The following is a 24,582-nucleotide window of genomic DNA, read 5'->3' on the forward strand; positions in this document are numbered from 1 at the left end:
AGGTCACGGCTTCCGTGAAGTTTTGTTTATTGCCTGTGACCTGTCTGTGACTTTTGCTTAAAAATAACCATGACACAATCTTAGCCTTACTTATGACTTGTATTCTTGTGTGTATTCTTGTCCATTCTGACATTATAGGATTCCCTCCCCTCATAAATAGGTACTAGCTGTCTTGTTGTTGGAATAACACTGTTGGCTTTGTGTTTTCTTCACGCTTTTCCCTTCTGTATCTCTTGCTTCATTCCATACCTTAAATTTGTACTAGTTATTTCAGCAAAATTTTAGATTCCGTTCATAAGAGCATAAGAATGTCCATATTGGGTCAGATCAGTGGTCCACCTAGCCCAGTATCCTGTCTTCTGACAGTGGCCGGTGTCTGATGCTTCTGAGGGAATGAATAGAATAGGGCAATATATTGAGAGATCCATCCTGTTGTCCAGTCCCAGGTTCTGGTAGTCAAGGTTTAGGGATACCCAGATCATGGGGTTGGATCCCTGACCATCCTGGCTAATAGCGATAGGGGACCTGTCTTTAAAATTATTCTTTCTTGGATTGCTTTCCCCCACTCCATTCTCAAACTAAGTAGCTCATGAGTGGGAATTTCAGCAAGTTTAACTTGTCATGCATCTAAAAAGGATGGAGGAAAACCTTTTTTCATATCAAATGAACATCTTCCTAGTGTCATTAGGAAACAGATGGCTTATTCATAAACTAAAAAAATGAATGGTGGCATGAATAAGCCAACCCAGGATTTAATCATTGCTATCATGGGATGGCAAACCGTGTCTAGGACATCAGTAGGTTAAACTGCCTTTCAAAAGCTGTCTGTCTTTCCCTGACTAGGACTCAACTGTTCCAGCCCACAGTGCCCCCTGGTGAATAGAGGTTGGCAGTAGGCAGATAATATGATCCTCTCTCTCTTTTCCATTTGGACATAAACCTAAAGTAAAGTTTTTGAAGAGAAGGATTTCAGAATTTTGGAATCTGCATCTTATCCAATATGCTCCCTTATCCAGTTTTCTAATTGTATAGTGGTACAGTTGGCTATTAAATAGGGCAGTATCAGTTACCAAATATCGATTCAGAAATTGAAGATAGTTGAGTTTGCATGTTGTAAAACAGAAGACAAGTTAGGTCTGTGTTCTGCAGAGGTCAGAAAATGTTTCTCTTTACACATCTAAAATGTGTAACTCTACCTGTATAATCCAGTTAGTTGTGTCCTTTTTTTAAAAATGCATCATGGGCATTCTACATGTCTAAATCAAGACAATTTATGAAAAAATGGTTCCTATAATGCAGTATTGTAAGGCATAGAGTGTACTGCAGAATTTCTCACTAAAAACAAATACAAAATATTCCAGTATATAAGGTGTCCTTTTTTTCTCTAGAATCCTCTAAAATCATTGTTTTAAGTCTCAGGACTTAAGGAAGCCTTATTAATGTCAGATTCTTCATATTTTCTTTACTTCAGGAAATTCTAGCGAGTGTAATGATAAAGAACCTTGATACAGGTGAAGAAATACCATTGAGCTTGGCAGAAGAAAAATTGCCAACAGGCATTAACCCCCTGACGTTACATATCATGAGGAGAACTAAGGAATATGTCAGGTATGAGTGAAAATGGCTTTTAGCTATTCATCTCTGATAGCTTGTGATATATTGCTGTAGTCCCTTGCTCTAATATTTCTGTTTTGTTTCTGTACTCATTATTTTGTTTAAAGCCTTTTTTAACGGAAGCAAGGAAGTATGTTTCAACCCATCCATCTGTTTGTGATGTGTATAATTTGAATGCTGTTACCCGGTTCTCTCTGACACTAGCTTATTTAATTAGGTAACAGAGGATATCTATTGAAATACTGTATTTTTAGGATAACTGACTATTGGACAATAAATCTCTGACTGGATCTGCACGTGTTCAGCATCTCTGAAAATCAGCCCTAACTCCAAACCAAACAGCAGTAAATATGCGTAATGTGTCACTTCTGACCTGAACTGAATGCATTTTACTGTATCACAATAATGGGTGCCTAAGAAGTAGTTAAAATAAATTTATGGGAGAATAAATATTAAGAGGTAATTCATGCTTCGAACATCTACGGCCACCATTACAGTTGAGTATTTTACAGTCTCCATCCTATTTAAGCAGGTTTATAATTTCTCTTTTGAGTTCTTGAATAAGTTTGGAGATTGTTGTCAATTGACCTTATGGTAGACTATCACAGATACTGATAAGTAAGTCATATTTTAATGCAGAGATCTCTAAGCCCTTAGCATAAATGTCAGAGAGGAATTTGAACATTTGTACTGTTTATAAATACGTATAGCATTGGACAAAATAATGTTCAGACAGCCACATAAATAAACTTCTGTGTGCAAAGTTTTGCTTTGCATTTTCTTCCTTCAGTATTGGTTTTCTTAGATACATATTTGCTTAATATTTACAATTGGAAATGGAGTAGCATAATGGAACAGAAGTATCCGTAACATGTTATGAAACAATAAAAAGTTATACATACAAATAATTTGTTAGCCAATTCATGTATTTAGTCTGCTTCAGACATTCTTTCTTGTCTGTGTTTTGAAAAATGTGGCCTTTCAGGATACTTGAATGTACAGAAGGTGATAGATAACATGTAGCTTGAGTTGATTGCTCTGGGAGATGTGTATGCAGTTTGCCTTAATCAAGGTACCTAATGCATTGTATCTGCTGACTAAAACTATTGCTTGCTGAATGTGATGCTGAACGTTATTGGAGGATGTTGAACTTACTAACGGACTCCTAAATCAAGAGCTATCAAGATGTGTGATATAAGTAGGAATCAGAAGATATGGTTTAATGCTTAATAGAATGATGCTAACACTTTAATTTGTGTTAAGAGCTGATATGGTATTTTGCATAAAACATTGTATATTTCACAGCAATGATGCGGCACAATCTGACGATGAAGACAAAATGCAGACACAGCAAACTGATTCTGATGGAGGAAGATTAAAACAAAAAACGTAAGACGTTAGGACTCTTGTTTTAATATGTTTTATGTAAACTACCAGTATCTTTAGAAGTACAAATGTTTTGTTTTTATGTAACGATCTGCACTCTGGTCACAACATGTCTCCCCTTTGTGTTTAAGAATGATTTCAGAACAAGGGTCTGAAATCAGTTATGCCTACTACTATATATTAAAAACAAGCAGCTATATTTTACCCTAATTAAATTACTGATGCTTACAAGCAAAAAAGGTTGAACCAACAGGTTTAAAACAAACAGAAGGAAGTACTACTTCACACAACACACAGAAAACCTCTGTTACTCATTGCCAGGGGATGTTGTGAAGGTCAAAAGTATAACTGGGTTCAAAAAATAATTAGGTAAATTCATGGAGGATAGGTCCATCAGTGGCTGTCAGCCAAGATGGTCAGGGATGCAACCCCATGCTTGGGGTGTGCCTAAGTTTCTGACTGCCAGAAGCTGGGACTGGACAATAGAGGATGGATCATTAGATAATTGCCCTGTTCTGTTCATTCCCTTTGAAGCATCGGGCACCAGCCACTGTTGGAAGACAGGATACTGTGCTAGATGGGCCATTGGTCTGACCTAGTATGGCCGTTCTTATATTAAGATGTAAAAATACAAATGGAAGGAAATAACACTTTTTATTTCAAACCCAAAGTGGTTTTGGGTCACAGATGGCAAATACTATGTGATTGGTTTTCTTTGCGTGACATGGGTGGTGAAAAAATATTCTTGCTTTTTAAGGACTCAGCTGAAAAAGTTCTTGGGCAAATCAGTAAAGAGGGCAAAGCATCTTGCTGAAGAATATGGTGAACGTGCAGTAAATAAAGTTAAAAGTGTTCGAGATGAAGGTCAGTGAAATAGAATCATTATCTAATAGAGCCGAATCTTGTTGTGTATCCCTTGGGACAAAAGCCAGCTGTATAAGGGAATTTGAGATCTTCCTTTGAGGGGAAAATTAAAAATGAATTATGCTCCCACCAAATAGCTTCAACAGAATGCGGGTTCTCGAGACTGAGGTCTGTCCTGCAGTTCTTTGTATACGTGACAGATGAATACTTCAGGGATGGTTTTGTTTGCTTCCCTTGTGGTGTTACTGTTTCTTACACAGTACAAACAGCAGGAAAAGCTGTGGGGAGGGTGATGGGAGCTGAATAACCATTTTAAGTGTAGCATAAGATCTAGTCTATAGATGTACAGGAAATATAGGGGATTGTAAGACATTTAATCGATGTATATACTTAATAAAAACATAACTAATTTAGTTCTGGTCCCCATGTGTATTCCACACCTGGGTGTGCATGTGCCCGAGACTAGAAATTTGTAGCAGGGAGTGCTCTTTGATCTGCACATGCACAGTTGGTTTCCCCATGCTCCAAACAGTGGGCATAAAGGGCGGCGTAGACCGATGCCACTACAGTTCCTTCTTGCCACCGCATGGCCTGAGTCGGAATTCTATGTCCGCTATGATCTTCCTCTGCTTTCAGTATCTATAAGTGGCCTCAAACTGTGGGCAGCATCAACCCGGTGTAGAGGCCAAATCAGTTAAGCCTAAGAAACCCTCTCACAAGAGTAAGGAATATGACCACAGGCATAAGGACAGATCCCCATCCACATCTGCCTTTAACAGAAAGCATCCCTCCCCATCCCAGCCCCAGTTGGGTGAGTCTTTGTGTGCAGATCATAAGGAATTTAGGTCCTCCTAAACCTACCCAAGAAGGAAAGGTGCTACTGAAGAAGGATCTGACAATACCGGCTCTGGCCCACAAGCCAAAAGATCAGCTCTCACTGCTCCTGTCCAGGAGCTTCACGCTGGACACCATTCAACAGTTCTTGCACACTCCAACTGGGGGGATCCTCAGACTACCAGGTCATTAGAGGCTCTGTATCTGTCAGTTCCCACCTCAGGGACTCCAGGTAGGACTGAAACCTTTACCTCGCCCGAAGATATTTTCCCTCTGCCCTATCCACAATCTCCTCTTCTGTTGGGCCTGGTTCTCCTTAGAGACTTTTCAACACCAGAAGAAACCATCTCAAGGAGAAGATCCTCCCCTACTGCATCCACAAGTCACAGTATTCTCCCATTGGCACAGTTGGTAGAACAGGAGCTTACCTTTTCAACAGATGGATCCGAAGCTCCAGATGAGCACACTCGATCACACAACTATCAAGCACTGTTAGCAAAGTACAGTTTCCTAAATTATTCTGAATTTCTGGAATTCAGAGAGAAACATCCTCAGGAAGACCGAGCTCAGCTCCAAGCCCTCATTGATGAAGGCAGGTTGTTGGCTAAAACATCACTCCAAGCAGCTGTGAATGCAGCTGATACCGTGTCTAGAGCCATCTCCACAGCCTAGTCATGAGGCATGAATCGTGGCTTCACTCGGCAGGATTCCCCATAGAGGTCCAGAAGACCATCAAGGACTTGCCCTTTGAGTCTAATCTCTATAATGAGAAGACCAACAAATCACTACATTCTCTTAAGAATTCTAAATAACCGGGGAGCGGAGGGTTTTCCTAGACCCTGGTCCCAAAGAGGAAACACCTCGAGCAAACCTACAGGCCATGACCTCCTTCTCACCAAGCATTTATCACCAGCGCCCTTATGAACTACCACTCAAGCGACAGGGTTCAGGGACCCAGGTACGTGGCTTCCTCCACTTCTGTGATCACTGCCCATGCCCACCTACCATGTAAGGATTTCTTTTGATGGATCGCTCAAGCACTGCATAACAATATTTGATGCCATGACGTACTGCCCCCCATCTTTTGGTGGCTGTCTTACCCACTCTGCTCACAACTGGAGGGCAGTAGCAACAGACAAGTGGGTACTAGATGTCATCCACTCCAGCAACACAATCAAGTTTTTCACCCCTCCCCCCCACCACCACCACCACAAACCACCTTCCCAGCCTCTTCTCAGGGATCACTCTCATGAGGAGATCCTTCGTCAGGAGGTGAACCTTTAGCAAGGGACCATAGAACAAGTGCCACCACAACATCAAGGGAAGGGGTTCTACTCTTTATATTTCATAGTTCCCAAGGAAAACAAAAGATGAAGACTAATTCTCGATCTACATCAACTAAATATCCTATTCGCAAATCAAAATTTCTCATGGTAATACTGGCAGAAATAATTTCCTCCTGGGAGAACACATGGTTCCTGGCCCTCAATATAAAAGATGCAGGCTTTCATGTGGGTATTCACCAGTCCCACAGAAGATTTCACAGATTCATGATAAGACAAGAGCATTACCAGTTGAGAGTACTCCCATTTGGGCTGGCAACAGCACCTAGGGTCTTCACGAAAGTCCTCTCTGTGGTGGTGCCTAGTGTGACACCCTGTAGCCCATGCTCACCACTTATATGGTTGATCTATTTTGTACAAAGCATGCCTTATGAGGTATCATTTGAAAACTCATGAGCTACTGAGCATCGTTATCCTATTAATGTGTATCGTATATGCAGTTATGAGATTTTGCTATAGTGTACTGAAACATGAGAGTCTGGGGAACACCCACAGACTAGGTCCTTAAAGATAACAAAAGGACTGTAAACAAAGGCCTTGCATGTTGTCTCTGAATATGCCTGTCAAAAGTCAAGTACACAGAAGGTGTGAGCAAGAAAGTGACACTTCACCTGAAAGATTACTCGAATCTCACATACACCAAAGAGTGATTGTCTGCACCTCAGCAGGGGTGGAGGGGGGGTGTGCCTTAAGGAGAGGAGGCGGGTGTTAAAATAAGAGATAATAGCTTCCCCATTTACCTCTCCTCCCCCACTTCAGACGCATGGAAGCAAGATCATTCGGAAGATAGAGAAGCATTGACGTGTGGGAGGGGTGGTCCCAGCCTGTGAAATGTATTGCAGCTTACGGTAGCCTGGGTAAAGTCTAGGAATTAGATTGCGATTTTATCATTTTATTTCCTTTTGTAACCAGTTCTGACTTTTATGCCATTATCACTTAAAATATAGCTTTCTCTAGTTAATAAACTTATTTAATATTTTAATCTAAGCCTGTGTTTTGACTGAAGTGTCTGGGGGAATCTCTACTCCGGTTAACAGAGGCGGTGGCATGATCATTTCCATCAATGCAATGAACTAATTAATGAGCTTACAGTAACTCCTCACTGAACGTCGTCCTAGTTAACGTTGTTATGTTGCTGATCAATTAAGGAACATGCTCGTTTAAAGTTGTGTAATGCTCCCTTATAACGTTGTTTGGCAGCCGCCTGCTTTGTTCACTGCTTGCAGAATGAGCAGCCCGTTGCAGCTAGCTGGTGGGGGCTTGGAACCAGGGTGGGCCAGCAGCCCCCCTATCAGCTCCCCCAAGTTCCCTGTGTGGCAGCTGCCCAGGAGGCTATCAATTGCCGGCAGTTCAGCTGTCCCTCCCCCCACTGCCATGTGCTGCTCCTGACCCCTGCCTTGGAGCTGCTCCCGGGAGCCTCCTGCTTGCTGTGCGGGGGGGGAGGGGAAGAGGGGTGCTAATGTCAGGGTGTCCCCCGCTCCTGTACCCCATCTCCACAGAGCGGGGGGACACACGACAGGGCTCAGGATGGAGGGAGCTTGCTGGCAGCAGCTGCTGTCTCAACTTGCTCATCTAGATACAAAGGCACTGTACTTAGTGGGGTCAGTGTGCTTAAAGGAGCAATGCGTGTCTCTCTCTCTCACCCACACCCACCCACCCACCCACCCACCCACCTTGGAAAGTGGAGGGAGTGGTGCACTCCACTGGGATAGCATGGGTTCAGCATCACTTTCAGTTTCCGCAGGGAATGTTTGCTGCCACTGCCATGCTGTCTCCTTCCTCCATTCGTGCTGCCTTGTAGGGTGTGAGGCTACATTAACAACAACGTGTTAACCCTTGAGGGCTCAGCCGAGTGCTAGTTCATCATTTAGCAGTAAGACATTCCCTGGGAAATATCCCTCCCTCTTCCACCCTGACTCCACCACCTCAACCAAGCTTCACAATCATTGCTGTGTACATAATTAAATTGTTTGTTTAAAACTTATACTCTCTGTGTGTGTGTGTGTGTGTGTGTGTGTGTATATATATCTATATCTATATCTATATATAAAAATAAATAAAATATAGTCTTTTGTCTAGCGGAAAAAAATTTCCCTGGAACCTAACCCCCTACTCTTTACATTAATTCTTATGGGAAATTGGATTTGCTTAACATGGTTTCGCTTAAAATAGCATTTTTCAGGAACATAACTACAGCGTTAAGTGGGGAGTTACTGTACTCTGATCAAGGGGGTCTTCAGCAGTGTAAGCAGATCAGTGTCCTTCCTTTCAGATTAGATTTAGACGTGCTAATGCAGTAACAACCTTGTCCAGTTTGTAAGATCATCAGAACTCATTACTAAAAGAATCACAGTTAATTCAAAACCAAAATAATCTTCTGTTCCAAGAAAAATGATTGAGAAATGCACATTGTAGGGATCAATGCTATCTAATGTACACAGTTGTGTTGTGTTCTGCTTAGTGTTCCATACTGACCAGGATGATCCCTCTTCAAGTGATGATGAAGGAATGCCATATACAAGGCCAGTTAAATTCAAAGCAGCACATGGCTTCAAGGGACCTTATGACTTTGAACAAATAAAAGTAGTTCAGGATCTCAGTGGTGAACACATGGTAAGTTTATTTTTTATGTCAAATTCCACTTTGATGTAAATGAAGAGAATACTTCTGCTTGCTGCGTGTGGTCAGTGTGAAATCCAAGTGTATCTTCAGATTATGAAACAGAGTAGGGAGACAGAGCCATTAAGACTCATTCCTTCTGTCTTATCTGTGGGTGAGATTCTGCAAATAAATTTGTCTGGACTCATTCCTAACCCCCCACCCCCCCAAGGAGCTTTTTTGCAGGATGTAGCCGTATATATGCAGCAGCTAATGCAGTGCCATTCCTCCAGTTAGAGTATTATGCTGCTTTCTCATATTCTTGATTTGAGTGTTCTTGTGGGAACTGGAAGGCAAGAATCTCCCTCCTTCCTTTTCCAGCCTTCCTGGAGAGCCTTCATGCCTAAGGTCAGTGTTCTGTTTGAGTGCCACTGAATTAAGTCTTCACCCTGGCATTGCAATGCACTGGTATTGGCCTGGTTCGTCACGTGTGCGTATTACAGCATAATGATTGCCCAGCTCTTCCCTTTTAAAGATCTTTTTTTCAGTAGCTTATAACTTTGCCAAACTTTAACTGTTTGGGCTGAAATTTTCTATGCTGGGTGTCTCTATCAGGCTGGCTTTTTCTTTAGAAAATTTCAGGCAAAATGGTTGGGCAGTTTCCTAGAAAGCTACTAGGGAAATATGTTTTATCCATGTTAAAATGTTGACCTTTTTTAATTTTGAGAAGCTCTGGCACCCTATGTTTTGGAGCAGGGACTTTAAATTCAGCCGGTATGGGGATGTGCCTTTTGCTATCCCTGTGAAAATCCACCCAAATTTGGCCAAGTTACAAGCTTTTGAAAACTTGCAATTTGCACATGTTGAGAAGAGATTTGCTAGCGCTTCTCAGCTAAGTTCCCCAAAGATGTCCTCCGCACTCGGCATGTTCCAGCCAAAGGTTGAGCAGAAATTTCCTTATAATTGTAGCTCTGGACTGTTGCAGACCAGGGTTGGACCTGGGCACTAGAACTGAGCAGGGAACTTGTCTGGCTGTGCTTTCAGTGACCTCTCACTGTAGACAGACATCCAGGCAGCGTGGAGGAGGAAGCTGCCTGATTCAGATGCAGAGAAGAGAAAATCTTGACTGTGGCAGGGAAGAATAGATTGGGAACAGGTGCAGAGAAGGGCTAGTAGGATGATCTGAGGAATGGAGAACCTACCTTACGAGAGGAGACTAGAGGAGCTTGGTTTGTTTAGTCTAACAAAATGAAGACTGAGGGGGGAGATGGGATTGCTTTCTATAAATACATCAGAGGGATAAACACCAGGCAGGGAGAGGAGTTATTTAAATTATGGGCCAGTGTTGGCACAAGGACAAATGGTTATAAACTGGCCATCAAAAAGTTTAGGTTTGAAATTAAACAAACGTTTCTATCCATCAGAGGAATGAAGTTCTGGAACAGCCTTCCAAGAGGAGTAGTGGGGACAAATAACCTAACTTGTTTTAAGACTGAGCTTGATAATTTTGTGGAGGGGATGGTATGATGAGGTTGCCTACAGTGTCATATGGCCCATCCATGACTGCTATTAGCAAATATCTCCAACAGCTGGAAATGGAGCACTAGATGGGGAGGGCTCTGATTTACTATAGAGAATTCTTTTCCAGGTGTCTCACCCACATGCTCAGAGTCAAACTGATCACCATATTGGGTCGGGAAGAAATTTTCCCTTAGATCAGATTGGCAGAGAACTTGGGCATTTTTCGCCTTCCTCTGAAGCATGGGTTACGGGTCACTTGCTGGTTTGAACTAGAGTAAATGGTGGATTCTCTGTAACTTGAAGTATTTAAATCTGAGGACTTCAGTAACTGAGCCAGAGGTTATGGGAGTAGATAGGTGAGGTTCTGTGGCCTGTGATGAGCAGGAGGCCTTAAAGACTGAGCCTGAGACTGGAGGCTGGCAGGAAGGTGAGGGAGACTGGGGTCTGGCAGAGCAAGGAGACTGGGACTGGCAGCAGGGGGATGAGGGGAGCCTGTAACTGGCTGTGTAAAGAGACTGGAGAGAAGGCGCTGGGGGAATGTAGGCAGAACTGGGTATGGCTGAGATGGGGAACAGGGAGTCTGGAGGGGTGAAAGTTGGATTTACTGGGTAAGGAGCTTGGGACTGGGACAAGAAGGCTCAGGAGTGGAGTGGGACTCGTTAGATGAGGACAATGGGATTGTGATGAGGAGCCTGGGGTGGGGAGGAGGTCGTACAGAGGAGATCGATCTTGGGTGTGGAATGGGCAGAAGAAGAATCTGCCCACTACAACAGCCCCCTCTCTGGAGTTTGGCATGGAACCCACAATTCCCAAGTCTCACCAGGCCTCTGCTGTCAGCAAATGTCTGTGAAACCCACTGACAAAGTGTGTGTCTGAGTCCCCTGCAGCGCTCATTCACCCAAAGGATGAGAACCTACTTTGTTCTCAGTTACTCCATTAGCTCAAGTGGCAGAAGTCTGTGCAGTGGATCTAAAGGTTCCAGACCTGCTGATGAGCCATGTGGATGTCAATAAGGTGCCACATGATGGAATTTGTTTTCTCAGTTTACTTTTTTAAAAACCTAGGGAAATTACATGCAAACTATGTAACAAGAATATTAAGATTGCAAAGTCAAGCCTCAAAAGTTATAAAATGTCAGAATTAAGGTTGCCTCCCCAACCTTAATTCAGCCCCCTTGTGCGCATGCATTATGATAGTCACGAATTGTGACCACATACTATTTTTTTCTCTGCAGGACCCCTGCCTCATGTAGTGCACAGGATGGAACTGCTCTGGAGATGAATCAGGGTTGTGTAGTGAAGGAGGTTGTTGTCTCCAAGACCTTTGCTTCATTTGTTACAGAGGTGTAGTGCACACGGCAGGGGACTGCAGAAAGCGAAAGGAAGGACTTATAAGGCAGTTGAATGGTGCCCTCGAGAACTGGATTCTATCCCTGCCTCTGTCAGAGTTCCTGTGTGGTGCAAGTCAAGTCACTTAAACTAGACTTTTCACAGAGGGTCACTAATTGTGTAATCTGCATTTTCTGGGTGCCTGACTTGAGGCCTAGGGGTCTGATTCGCAGAAGTGCTGAGCCAATAGGAGCTGTGCTTTGAACATATCGAGTGCTGTATAACACTAAATATTCTGAAAAATCAAGTGGTAGTTATCTCAAATTGGACACCCAGAATCAGTGGATACTTTTGACCTTAATCTCTGTGCCTCTGCGAAATGTGTATTATAATAACCACTCATCTCACAAGGGTAGAACATAATTCACTAGTGTTTGTGAAGCACTCTGATAGAGTGGTGAGTGCTATAGACAAGCTGATGAGAAGTTGTTAATTCTGTCTTCCTCGCAGGGTTTGAATAGTGTGCAGTAAATAAGGCATGGGGCCACATATTGAATAGCTGCACTTCAAGTGAACGCTGTCTATCCTGTGCACTGAATGAAGCAGGGGTCCTTTGTAAAAAGTAGTATGTGATGATGAAATTATCATAGTATCATAATGTATGAGCTCAGGGGGGAACAAATTCAGATTGCACAGGCAACCTTCATTCTGGCATTTCCTAACTTTTTGGTGCTTAGCTTCACAATCTTAATAAAATGTTCTTTTAACATGGTGGTGTATGTATATGCCAATTAATATGCTAGTTAATGGTTCTGGAATGGAAAAAGGTACTTACTTTGTTTATTGTGAACTCTTATTTTGACAGGGTGCTGTTTGGACAATGAAATTTTCTCACTGTGGACGATTACTTGCATCAGCTGGACAGGACAATGTAGTGAGAATATGGGTTTTAAAGAATGCTTTTGACTATTTCAATAACATGCGACTGAAATACAATACAGAAGGTACCTCTCCATATCTCACTGGTACTTTAAGGGCATTAGAAATTCTAGAACTATCTAGAGTTTTTCTTGTATTTTTTAAAAAAAAGTTCTACTTAAATAGTTTCTAACTTTCTGGGTTTTAATCTTTGTTCTAGGTCGTGTGTCTCCTTCCCCTTCTCAAGAGAGCCTGAATTCTTCCAAGTCTGATACTGAGGCAGGGGTATGTGTACCAGATAGCGTAGGAGTCTTTTAAACAATGTATTCCCTGTTTCTGTAATGCTATAGATTTGCACTGCTTTAATCCAAAAAGTATGCCCCAGCTCTGGAGGAGTTCAAACTCTGAAGTCTCAATTCTTCAATCTAATTCTACATTGTCTTCTGAGGGAGTTTCCCCTCAATAAATGCAGGCTTGGCTCTCGTGTGATATGACTCAAACATTTATTCACTCAGTCAAAAACGAAGATCTGATTGAAGATGTTTAGTCAATGTGTGCATGTGATACGGGCAAATAATAAAATAGAGCAAAACTAGATAACTTGTTACAGTCTGCACATCTTCATTTTGATGTTATTAATTAAAGCTAATCCCTCAGTGGGTCTTTGAGCTGAATGCTGGAAGTAATTAAATACAGATAACTTTGAATTTCCTCACCTGGCAATTTCTTTCACAACTTTATTTAAAAATGAGTCTGACACTGTATCCTTTATTCTCACTAAGGCTAAGATTTAGTCATGGGCATTTTTAGTAATAGTTATGGACAGGTCGTAGGCAATAAACAAAAACTCGTGGCCCGTGACCTGTCCGTGATTTGTACTATAAATACCCATGACTAAATCTTAGGTGCTTTGGGGAGGATCCCAGGGCCCCGCTGTTGCTCTGTGGGTGGACGGCCTGAGCAGCTGGCCCCGGGGCCACTCCAGTGCGGCTGGCTTCGGGGGCCGCCCCAGCTCCCTGGGTAGCCCTGGGGTCAGCTGCACCGTCCGCTGCAGAATTCACGGAGGTACCAGAAAGTCACGGAATCCGTGACTAACTTGCACCCTTCATTCTCACGGATTGGTGTGGAGGTTTGGGGGGTATTTTTGTGTGTGTGTATGGGGGGGGACGGGACAAAAAACACAAGGGAAGTTTTAAGAATGGTGTATGTTTATAATAGATGTGTGCATACATATTCTGTTTCATTTATTTATACAGTTACATACACTGAATACTGCTTAGCCAATAAATCAGAGAATTGACCTGTCTTAAATATGCAGTATGTATTTAGACAATGTTATTTTAATCTATTCAAATCAGTTAAGTACAATAAGCATTAAAAATTCGAGATGTATGGCAGAACTTAGTGCTTTTAGAACAGTGTAGTTGTAAACTCAGTACACTGCTTACAGCACCATGTAATTTATTTTGAATGTTCAAATAACTGACATGAATCATTTATTTCTCTAATACTTGGTACTTAGGTTTCATATCTGTGCTCAGATATCTGTGGCACATCTGCATATCAGAAACCAGTAACAATGTGTTCTGTTACCGTGTTTTTTTTTCTGTTGCATTGATTGATTTTGAGATATTGATATTTGATAGGTTTGCAGTGGAGCTGATGAAGACCCTGATGATAAAAATGCACCATTTCGGCAGCGGCCATTTTGCAAATACAAAGGTCATACAGCAGATCTCCTTGATCTCTCATGGTCTAAAGTAAGACAGCTTTTGTGCAGACTATACAGAACTTTCCCATTTCCCCCCATGTTTTGCTGTGTTCCTTTTCTTGGCAATTTATATCTAACCAGTGAAACGACTGATGATTAGTCTATGGATATAGGCACAGCCCATCCGTGAATTGGCTGATAAATATCTAAAACACTTCGTAGCTGGTTTCCTCTTGTCTCTCGTAGAGTATCCAGCATAAGAACATTATCTCTCATTCTAGCTCCGCTGCAGTTTTTAGGGGGCCAGATTCTGAGCTGGTGTAAATGGCATAGTGTCATTGGATTCAGTGAAGCTGTGCTGGTTTACTCTAGTTGAGGATCTGACTGCAGAATATTCAATACCTTCAGATTAGCCATCTCTGTGAGTTCGAGCTGTGCTGTCTGTGTTGTATCTAAAATGTGATCTTGGCTGCTGCTCTGTGAAGAGCTTTTTATTGCACCCTTTTAACTATTCTATTATGGCTCCGTCTGTATTGGCAGGAAGTGGAGTCCATTTGTGGCTTTCCATCTTTCATATGATTACGTAACGTCCTGCCACTACTGGCTGCAGTTTGATTATCTGAAAATGTTGCTCTTCTTCCGTCTCCCCTATTTTTTAACAGAAGAAGAAAACTGGTTACTTCACACCTTTTTGACCATTCACTGAAGAACTTAAGCTACACAGAGAGGAGGCAGGAATGATGGTTACTTTGTTTCAGAGGTTGACTGGTACTGGTTGAATGAGTGGTTGAATTAAACAGCCAATAAAAAAAAAAATTTTTAAATTCTTGCAGCTAATTGTGCAACCCTACTGACTTGTGTTGATGAGAACTTACTCACCCTGGGGCTACTCGTGTGTGTAAGGGCTCACCAGCATAAGTACAGGTGTTCCAACGCAGTTGTTAATAAATATGGAAACGGGGAAAACTTTTTATTGGATTGTCTGGAAGCAATTTAGATTATAAAGATTCAGAAATCAAGATTTTAAATTTACTATTATCAAATTAAACACCTTAATTTCTGGAGGCCATTACATTTCTTACTCAATTAAGGGTCTATATTAAAATCAAAGTAGTATACATTCAGTACCTGATACAGAACACACCTGAGGGATCTTCCCAAGATACGCAAACAAGGGAACCCAGGCAGACCCATCATATTTGGCCACAGCACTCTTACTGAAGGAATATCAGGACTCATAGAAACTGTCCTCAAACCACTCACCACCCAAAGGGCCAGCTTCCTCCAGGACAAAACTTGACTTCTTCCAAAAACTCTGCAAATTAACAATCTCCCTCAGAATATATTTACAAGATAATGGACAACCCTCAGATATCCACCCAAAACACATCGCCAAATTCATCCATTTCATCTTCACCCATAACCATTTCATCTTTAACAACAAACACTTTATTCAAACCATGGGAAGAAGTCATGGTTACTAGGATGACTTCCCCGTATATCAACCTCTTCATGGCCCACCTTGAAGAATTTCTAGACAAATGCACCATGAAACCAGTAATATACCTGAGATACATCAAAGACATTTTCATCCTCTGGACAGACGACTTGAGCTCCCTCATAAATTTCCACCACAACTTCAGCCACCACTAGCCATCCATTAAACTTTCTAGAACACACCCACACTAGCATCAGCTTCCTGGATGCCACAATCCACTTCAACAGTGGAATCCCCCTACAGACAACCATATACAGGGAACCCACGGATTACCACACCTACCTTCACAGATCCAGTAACCACCCCCAAACAAACTAAGAAATCTGTTATTTACTGTCAGGCACTCAGATACCACAGAATAGTCTTCCAGGAGAAAGTCTGGAATATACACCTTAACACATTTAAAACTGCCTTCACCAAACAAGGACACTCTACCAGAGAAGTGTAGATCATCATGGAACAGGCCACCCAAATGCCCCGAGAGAACCTACTTCAGTACAGAAATAAACCCCGCTCCAACCACACACCCCTAGTTGTCCCCACTACCCCATGGTGGAACCCATACAGGGGGTATCAAACAATGACACCCTCCATTTGATTGGTACCCCATCCGGAAAGAAATCTTTTTTGAATCCCCTCTTCTGGCCTTTAAACAACCCCCCAGCCTCTCCAAGCTCATAATTACAAGAAGGCTTCCCACAGAGCAGGCCACACCAACTCAAAGAGGCACCAGACCCTGCCACAACAACAGATGCAAAACCTGTAGACATATCTCCACTGCTCTGATGATCAACACCCCTCACAGCACACCTTTCGAGATCCATGGATCCTACACACGCCTATCACAACATGTGATGTACTTCATCCAGTGCACTAAATGCCCCAATAACTCCTGTGTGGGTGAAATCGCTACACTCTCGAATGAGCTGATACTGAAAAATAAGACAAACACAATATCTGTGGGTGAACTCTTCATAAAGTAATCATTCTGTATCTGACTTCTCTGTCCTCATCCTCAAAGGTAACTTGCTCAACACCTAAAGATGACACTGGGAGCTTCAATTCATAACTTTGCTAGATACTAAAAATCATGGACTGAATAGAGACACTGGATTTATGGCTCATTACAACAATCTGTATCCCACTTAAACCCCCCCCCCCAGCTTTTTTTCCTTTTCCCCCTTATGAATGGAGAGGTGTTAACTAGCCACTTCGCCTTGAATGGTCCATTGAAATATGTGTTAACTACTTATGCTAAACAATCTGTTCCACCTTGTACATTTCCCATACTAGAAGAACTCTGTGTAAGCTCGAAAGCTTGTCTCCCACCAACAGAAGTTGGTCCAATAAAAAAATATTCCTTTACTGTCTTTGTCCTTCTCAGAATGCACAAGTAAGAACTAAAAGATTAAACAGAATTTTCAGCTGAAAAAAAAGGCCCTAAATAGAACTAAGTGATCTGTATTCAGTACTGAAATAACTCTGAAAAACTCTGAATTGGAGAGGAGAGGGAAGGGGAATTTCCACTTATCTATTCTGTGGTTTCTAGTTCCTGCATTGCTATTTTGGTCATCAGTACATTCCACTGTTCTCGTGCAAATTGTATAGTCCTTGAAGCCACTGCTGTATATCTGCAGTTAAAATGAGAAAATCATCCTACCTTCAGTTTTGTATCACATTTTAAAACCAAATTTACTTTACTTGACAGGTTTCAGAGTAGCAGCCGTGTTAGTCTGTATCCGCAAAAATAACAGGAGTACTTGTGGCACCTTAGAGACTAACAAATTTATTAGAGCATAAGCTTTCGTGGGCTACAACCCACTTCTTCGGATGCATATAGAGTGAACCATATATTGAGGAGATATACTTTACTTGAGTTCTCTATACTGAAATAAATAACAGAGCAACCTCTTAGGAATGCAGACATCTGGCCAAAGGAGACCAGGCGGTAGCCTCTCTGCCCTCACCCTGGAGTTTTTCTTCTACCCATGCTTTTTTGTTTTTTTCATATACTTTTTTAAGAACTAATTGTTATAACCATTTCATTGCCACTTTCATTGATATTTTTTCCTATTTTAAAAAATAAATTCTACCTAAATCAGTGCACAATCAATAAGTATTTTGGGTGAAAATTTCATTTTTATGAAAAGATCAACTGTTAAGCATGATAGGAGGAAATGATTAAGTGGTCTTGTGGGAGTTTGTAAACAACTTCACTTGGTATCATTCTAGTCTTGAAGTGTGAAATTTATAAAGGATGAAACCTTATATGCCTGCTCTCAATAATCTTGTTTGTTAAAAAAATCTTAAAAACCTACAGGCTGCACCTTTCAAATGTTGTGAAAATTATTCTGTTTATGAACTGAAAATATTATAAAGAGAGAATATTATTTTTCTTCCATTTCCGTGAAAAGGAAAAGTTTATTCCTGAAGAGTTAATTTGCTCTTCTTGATTATTCCTCTTCCGCAACAGCAACTTTACAGTTAGTTTCTGTGGAGGTTATTTTGATGTCATAAATGGGAATGGTTCTTGACTGTAAGGTGGGGAATAATCAGGAATAGATGAACTCTAAAATTTTCATCCAAATTTTTCTGGTAATAAAGGGGGGGGGAACAGAGGATGATATAGAAATGGTTTTTAAGTGGTTTTCAGAATTCTTCAAGAAATGTTGTAGGATACTTAAGAAAATAATTGTAGTTGGTAGGTGCCTCTGCTAATTACCCCATTTAGTAAGCTAGTTGCTACAACTATTGTCTTTTCAGCCCCTCCACTCCCCACCCCCCAAAAGGTGGTATATTAAAATAATAGTGTTTGAGCATTAGCATTTTGGGGCAAGGGGCGGGTAAGCTTTTAATTAATACTGAGTTTCTACTGAAGTGCTGTTACCTGGAAATCCATGTTATAATCTGAGCAGGAAATATTATATACCAAACTGCATTTGTGCTGTGTACCAGTATATTTGATAAATCTTTGAATTATTTCATGCAATTTCTTCCACAGAACTACTTCTTGCTTTCTTCTTCAATGGATAAAACAGTCAGATTATGGCACATATCCAGAAGAGAGTGTCTCTGCTGTTTCCAGCATATAGACTTTGTCACTGCAATAGCTTTCCATCCAAGAGTAAGTAGCTGTATACTCTTTAATATGAATAGAGGGGAATATTTTTGAAAGGGGATTTAGGCACCTTTCATTAACTGTCAAACTTAAAAATTGAGTCTCTGTAAAGTTGGGCACATGAATGCCCTTTGTGCCTCTTGAAAATATTCCCTGTGTCCTTAAAATTCTGTCCTGAACACTAGTTATTGCTAAACCCTATTCCCAGTTGACTGGCTGACATGATATAGAACATTAATTGTTCTTGTCTGCACTGACCGCTAATATATGGCTAGTATTGCATTCGCTAACTTGATTGTAAAATAAATCCTGTTGACAACGGAGCGGGAACACAGTGCTGCACTCTCTGAAAATCCATCCCAGCCACTTATGAGCTTCATCATGGACTCCGGAAGGAGCTGTGTCCAACCAGCCAGAAAAACATCCGTCCTTAGCAGGGTATATCAGAGAGTAAAGAACTCTAAGTAACACATTGCACCTCTCAGAGTGACTCTTGAACAGTTAGGCCATCTTTGGATAGAAGACATTGATAATGTTGCTAAATTAAAAAAAAAAACATAGAGGTGTGCATTGTACATTAAATGATATTTCAAATAGTGTCTGGGTCTTAATTCTACTAATTGATTTATCAGTGAATTCCTGTTTGGGAAGAATGGTGGGGCTGGGGATGGCGTTTCCAGTATGTATTTCAGTGCATACACATCCTTTTACTCCACAGCTTATTGTATCTGCCCTTTTAGGATGACAGGTACTTTTTAAGTGGCTCATTGGATGGGAAACTCCGACTTTGGAACATTCCTGACAAAAAAGTGGCATTATGGAATGAAGTGGATGGGCAGACAAAATTGATCACAGCAGCAAACTTCTGTCAGAATGGCAAATATGCAGTGATTGGCACATATGATGGCAGATGTATTTTCTATGACACAGAGGTAAAAATTTCTGTTTTGTATACTGAGTTGTTAATTACAGCCATGGCTTCCATTTATTGATAGGACAGTTTCACTTCTAACTTACATTATATTAGGTAAATAACTTAGTTTAAAACCTTTTTTTACTATTCATTTACAGAAATATAAGCTTTCTAAACAGTTACTATTTTTCAAGTTCTAGCAGACTTATTTATGCTGCCTGCAGTTTTATCTAATACTTTCCAATAATTAAGAATCAGTGTAATTTCTCTCTAGCACTTGAAGTACCATACACAGATACATGTGCGTTCTACCAGAGGACGGAACAGAGTTGGAAGAAAAATTACTGGCATTGAGCCTTTGCCTGGAGAAAATAAGGTACTGTAATATAGTCCAAGCAATCTTTCACATGCATGTTCAGCAAGGTGTTAGTCTCAGATACTCAGTATTCTTCCCAGGGCCTATTTAAGAGTCCTGGACACACACTGCCCCCACTGACTTTTGAATAATAGTTTCTGGGCACTGCTGCAATATAAACATTTGCTAAGATGTAGTTCAGTTGATAATATGGTACCACAATCACAGCAGAGACAAATGCCATATTTAATATTAATAGTGGAAATATTGTAGCTGTCTAAAATACTGAAATTGGCTGCTGATGGTTACCCCAGGAAGTGCTTATATCTGACCTTTAGTATGTCTTACTTGTTTCCTATTAATTGGGTTTATTTTTGGAAATTTTGCTGAATTTACATGTGATTTCATACGATTTACCTAGAAAAGTTGTTAAACACGACTCAGAAGCTGCTATTTTAGGGAATAAGTTACCTTTGGTGTTTCCATAGTGGGTCCCCTTGGTCGTCATAAGGGACAAATGATCAGGAATCAAAGAACCTACACTACCGCATACTAAACTTAAAATGAGAGAATTCTCAGCTGCCACTAACATCTGCTCTGTCAAGGCTCTGATGTTATGAATTGTGAACTCCTGGCTCTGGCTTAACTATTTATCACCTGCTGCTCTGTTGCTTGCATGATTGTACTCTAGACGTATACCAATGCTGTAAGCAGCACTGGCCCATCTGGTTAATCAACTGGGGGGTTTTGGTGATGAGCTGTGCTTGAGCTTCCAAAAGAGCAGAGGGTGGGACCTTATCACCTAGAGGAAATAGGTGAAATCCCTCTGCCCATTATGTTAAAAGTGACCTGCTCATGGGAGGTATGTTTCTAACCTTTATTTTCTTTTCTCCTTCAACCGGGAAATATCTTCCCCCTGTAGTTGAAGGATACAATATGTAATACCTACTTCAATTGAACTTTATACAATTAAATGAATACCAAAATGAGGGAACCCAATAAGCATATGATATAGCAATAAATCACGCCAAGGACTGTCACAATTTTTGTGCACTGCTTGAATAGTTGACCCCTTCTGTTTCACAATGCACCCAAGTTGTCCAGTGGTACCTACTTTTGCAACATCCCATTGTGGCTTATTACTACACGGCAGATCCTATTCTATTTCCATCATGATATGAAGGTGCTAGTGAGTTGAAATTTCTTCTGTCCTCTCTTGCGTAGTTGCTTTCCCATGTACCTTTTCTAATGTTCCCTGTTTAAATGTGCACTTAAATCCCTGATCTTAAGAAGTGTGACAATGGAGGTGCAAAAAAACCAAAACATTAAATTACTTATGTTGTCAATAATGGGCCAGTCTTATTTGGGGTTACTGCTGTTCTTCCAGCTGTGTGGTGTGAATGATATACCTGTGCTCTTCTGCGAGACCGTGATTACTGAACAGCTCTCCCTTTGTCCTTATTGTAGAATAGCTAACAAATTTCCAAAATCTCCCTTACCAAGTGATGCAATGTCCTTTGAGCCTCAGTACATATTAAATCTGTGTGCAGGTGTACTTGCCAGCTTTAATGTCCTGTAAAATGATGAGAGCATATCTACATGCACATTCATTTATTTACAGGTTAGTCCCAGTTATTCGAATATCCCAGAATTAACCTTTGAATAATCTGAATATAAAAAAAGTGTTTCTACATTAAGATTTGATGTGAAGGACATATCTGAATTTAAAAACCAGGGTTCGGTTAATTGGAGTTTGTCTATACTTCGCATGAAAGGGACGAGAAAAAATAAATATGAATACTACTAAACAGCCAATAAATCTCTCCTTCAGTAAGGTGGGAGCCTGATTTTCTGAAATCAGGAGTCAATGCAAATAGCTCAATATACTGCTCTTATGCAAAATAATAAAGGAAAAGTTTTTTTTAAAAAAAAAACTCCTTAAATTCTCTAGGCCTATTTATAAATAATTTGGTGTCATTCTCTCCCACATTTTCTTGAGACAGTCAAAGCCTGAATGATTTGTTCAAGAACTCTTGTTGATAGAAGTTGGGTTTTCCAATCAGGTAGCAGAAACAGTACCATGTGACTTGAGTGAACAGCATACCTCACAGATATCAAAGGGGTAGGCAATAGAATATTCTACTGAGTTACCTATTGATGCCAATCCGCAAGAAACCAGATTAAACAGATACATCTTGCGCTATGTCCTGAAGGTTCCCAGATCTGGGCATATTACTTGGATGCTTTATAAGCTTGAGAGACAGGGACTAGATGAACACCCAGTCCCCACCTGAAGTAACGTGGCTTGTTGTGAGAGCTCATGTCATTCAAGGACTTCTTTCTAACTGCCATGTGGCATAGTGAGAGGAAACTCAGGGCAGATGCTCCTGCTCAGTTGCTAATGCAGTGGTTAATGCAGAGCGCTGAATCGCCTCCCCCCCAGGCTCTCCCACTGCCTCCTTTCTCAATCACTATGGACAGTGGCACCATTCTGCCTGTCTCTGACCCATAACCCAGCTGCCCTCTTGGACTCAGTTCTCCCTGGGTCCTCACATCAAGGCTGTCTAGATCTTGCAGAGATTCCTGCATATCATCTCTAAGATACAGCCTTTCCTGTTCCTCTGCGGAGCCAAAGCACTTGCTCAGCCTCTCATCTCAATAACCGCAGCATCCTTCTCTCTGGCCTTGACACATGCAATCTTGCCCTGTTCATATCCATTCAGAATGCTGTTTAAAGGCCATTTTCCTAGTCCGTTGCTTTGGCCATATCACTCCTATCTTTAAATAGCTTCCCTGGCTCCCCTTTCCCTCGCTGATGAAACATAAGTTACTTGTCTTCACTTTCAAGGCTCTTCATGGTCAGTCCTCACCTTCTCTCTCATTCACTACGGAGCTGTTGACTCCCACCTCCAATCAGCCCAGGATGCCAGCCTCCATCTCCCACTTGTTCAAATTTTCAATCAGGCACCTTTGTGCTTTCTCCCATGTTGGCCGTCACACTTTGGGAAGAGCCATTCCTGTAAATATTCCTCTTATTCCTGTAAACGTCACCCAAGCTACCTCATTAACCTCCTATAAAATCCCTCCTTAAAACTCTCCTTTGACGTGATCAACAAAAAACTTGACAATAATTATGCCACTGGTATGCTGAGACTGCTGCCTATCATACTGACCAATATTGTCTCACTGTTTCCTTGTATTCCCAGCTCGGTCTCTCTGTTCATCTGTTCTCTTGTTTTATACTGCAATTGTCAGCTCCTTGACACAGGGATTGTCTTTCTGTTCTGTGTTTGTACATCACCTAGCACAGTGGGGTCCATGACTGGGACTCTTCGGTGATCTAGTAATAAAAATAATGTATTTGGCTCAGTCCATAACCAACATGGGTGGGGATGTCCTGTATGTGCCGTTTGACACAAGACCAAAAATATGGAAATGTCATTGTACCAGTTCTTCTGGGATGAATGTGGGTGACAAGAAGGAAAGTAAGTGTCAATCTGTTTAAGTACCTGGAAATTCTGCTGCTGTGGTTTGAATCAGCTGATGATCTTTTGTGTATGCTGTATTGTTTGTATTAAAGGTTTGTGCTTCGTATAATTTACCTTTCTGTTAATTTTAAATTGGAAAGCGGTTTCTGAATCTTTGCAACATTTTTATTTCACTTCTAGATATTAGTGACATCCAATGACTCCAGAATCAGACTGTATGACCTAAGAGATTTGTCCTTGTCCATGAAATACAAAGGTTATGTCAACAGCAGCAGCCAAATTAAAGCCAGCTTCAGGTAAGAAGTGGAAATATGTAGAATGTGTTCTAGCAATACACTTTGTGAATCTCCTAGAAATCTGTTAAGGGTAATGTACAAAATAGTCTTGTTGGAGGATATCTGTATGTAACCGAATATGAAACGGAGCAGCTTGAATGCCGGTTTGCTAGAAATCCCAAGTGAGTTGTAGGGGAGGGGAGAATCCAAACCCACTCTGCAGGCAGGAGTGGCAGAGGTGCTTAGGGATAGAGAGCTCATGTAAATAAGCTAATCTCCTTCCCTTATCTGCACCATTACTCCCAATTCTTGAGTCATGTCCCATAATTGCTTCCACAGCTGGCACGCCACAGGCTCCAGAAGCCTCACACAGAAGCCAGGAAAACTCTAGGGCTGGAAAAAGTACTATAGTTCATTGCAGTGGTGAGGAGAAAGAGAGGCTCTCTGAGGTGTTCTTCCTTTAATGAAGAAAATCTCTTGGTGGCTGTTGATGTCTTGGTTCTTCCTTCCCCATCTCTTGTAGGGAAGCAAAAGGCTCTTGATCACCTCTATTGGTGCACCCATCAGCAAGTTGCTTGCATTTCTCAGGTGGGGGAAATTCTCCTTTTCGTCCCCCCTCCTCCTATTGCACTGGTGAGGGGAGGAGTATTTGGCCCAATAAGCATAATATACTCTCTCTGATTAAGCTCCTTTGAGCTTCCAACTCCGCTCAGGCCTGCAGGTGTCAGTTTCCTGCTAAAAAAAACTGGGGAGCTCGAAGGAAGAAGAAAGGGGGCCTTCTTTACATTTACCATACAGGGTAGTCAGGCCAGGCAAGT

The 24,582-nt window shown here is 41.3% G+C and overlaps 1 protein-coding gene across 1 annotated transcript in view; it reads left to right on the forward strand.

Annotated features, from left to right (window-relative positions):
• Positions 1-24,582, forward strand: part of WDR44 (WD repeat domain 44) — a 56,606-nt gene that overhangs the window by 27,506 nt on the left and 4,518 nt on the right. Inside the window, exons 7-17 of the mRNA XM_065410903.1 lie at positions 1,472-1,608; positions 2,920-3,003; positions 3,758-3,864; positions 8,503-8,654; positions 12,354-12,492; positions 12,627-12,691; positions 14,053-14,166; positions 18,617-18,739; positions 19,474-19,665; positions 19,921-20,022; positions 23,670-23,785. Of these exons, the coding sequence (XP_065266975.1) occupies positions 1,472-1,608; positions 2,920-3,003; positions 3,758-3,864; positions 8,503-8,654; positions 12,354-12,492; positions 12,627-12,691; positions 14,053-14,166; positions 18,617-18,739; positions 19,474-19,665; positions 19,921-20,022; positions 23,670-23,785 (1,331 nt within the window). The remainder of the gene's footprint in view (positions 1-1,471; positions 1,609-2,919; positions 3,004-3,757; positions 3,865-8,502; positions 8,655-12,353; positions 12,493-12,626; positions 12,692-14,052; positions 14,167-18,616; positions 18,740-19,473; positions 19,666-19,920; positions 20,023-23,669; positions 23,786-24,582) is intronic.

The sequence above is a fragment of the Emys orbicularis genome, chromosome 9 (genome assembly GCF_028017835.1).
Source record: "Emys orbicularis isolate rEmyOrb1 chromosome 9, rEmyOrb1.hap1, whole genome shotgun sequence".
NCBI classification, from domain to species: domain Eukaryota; kingdom Metazoa; phylum Chordata; order Testudines; family Emydidae; genus Emys; species Emys orbicularis.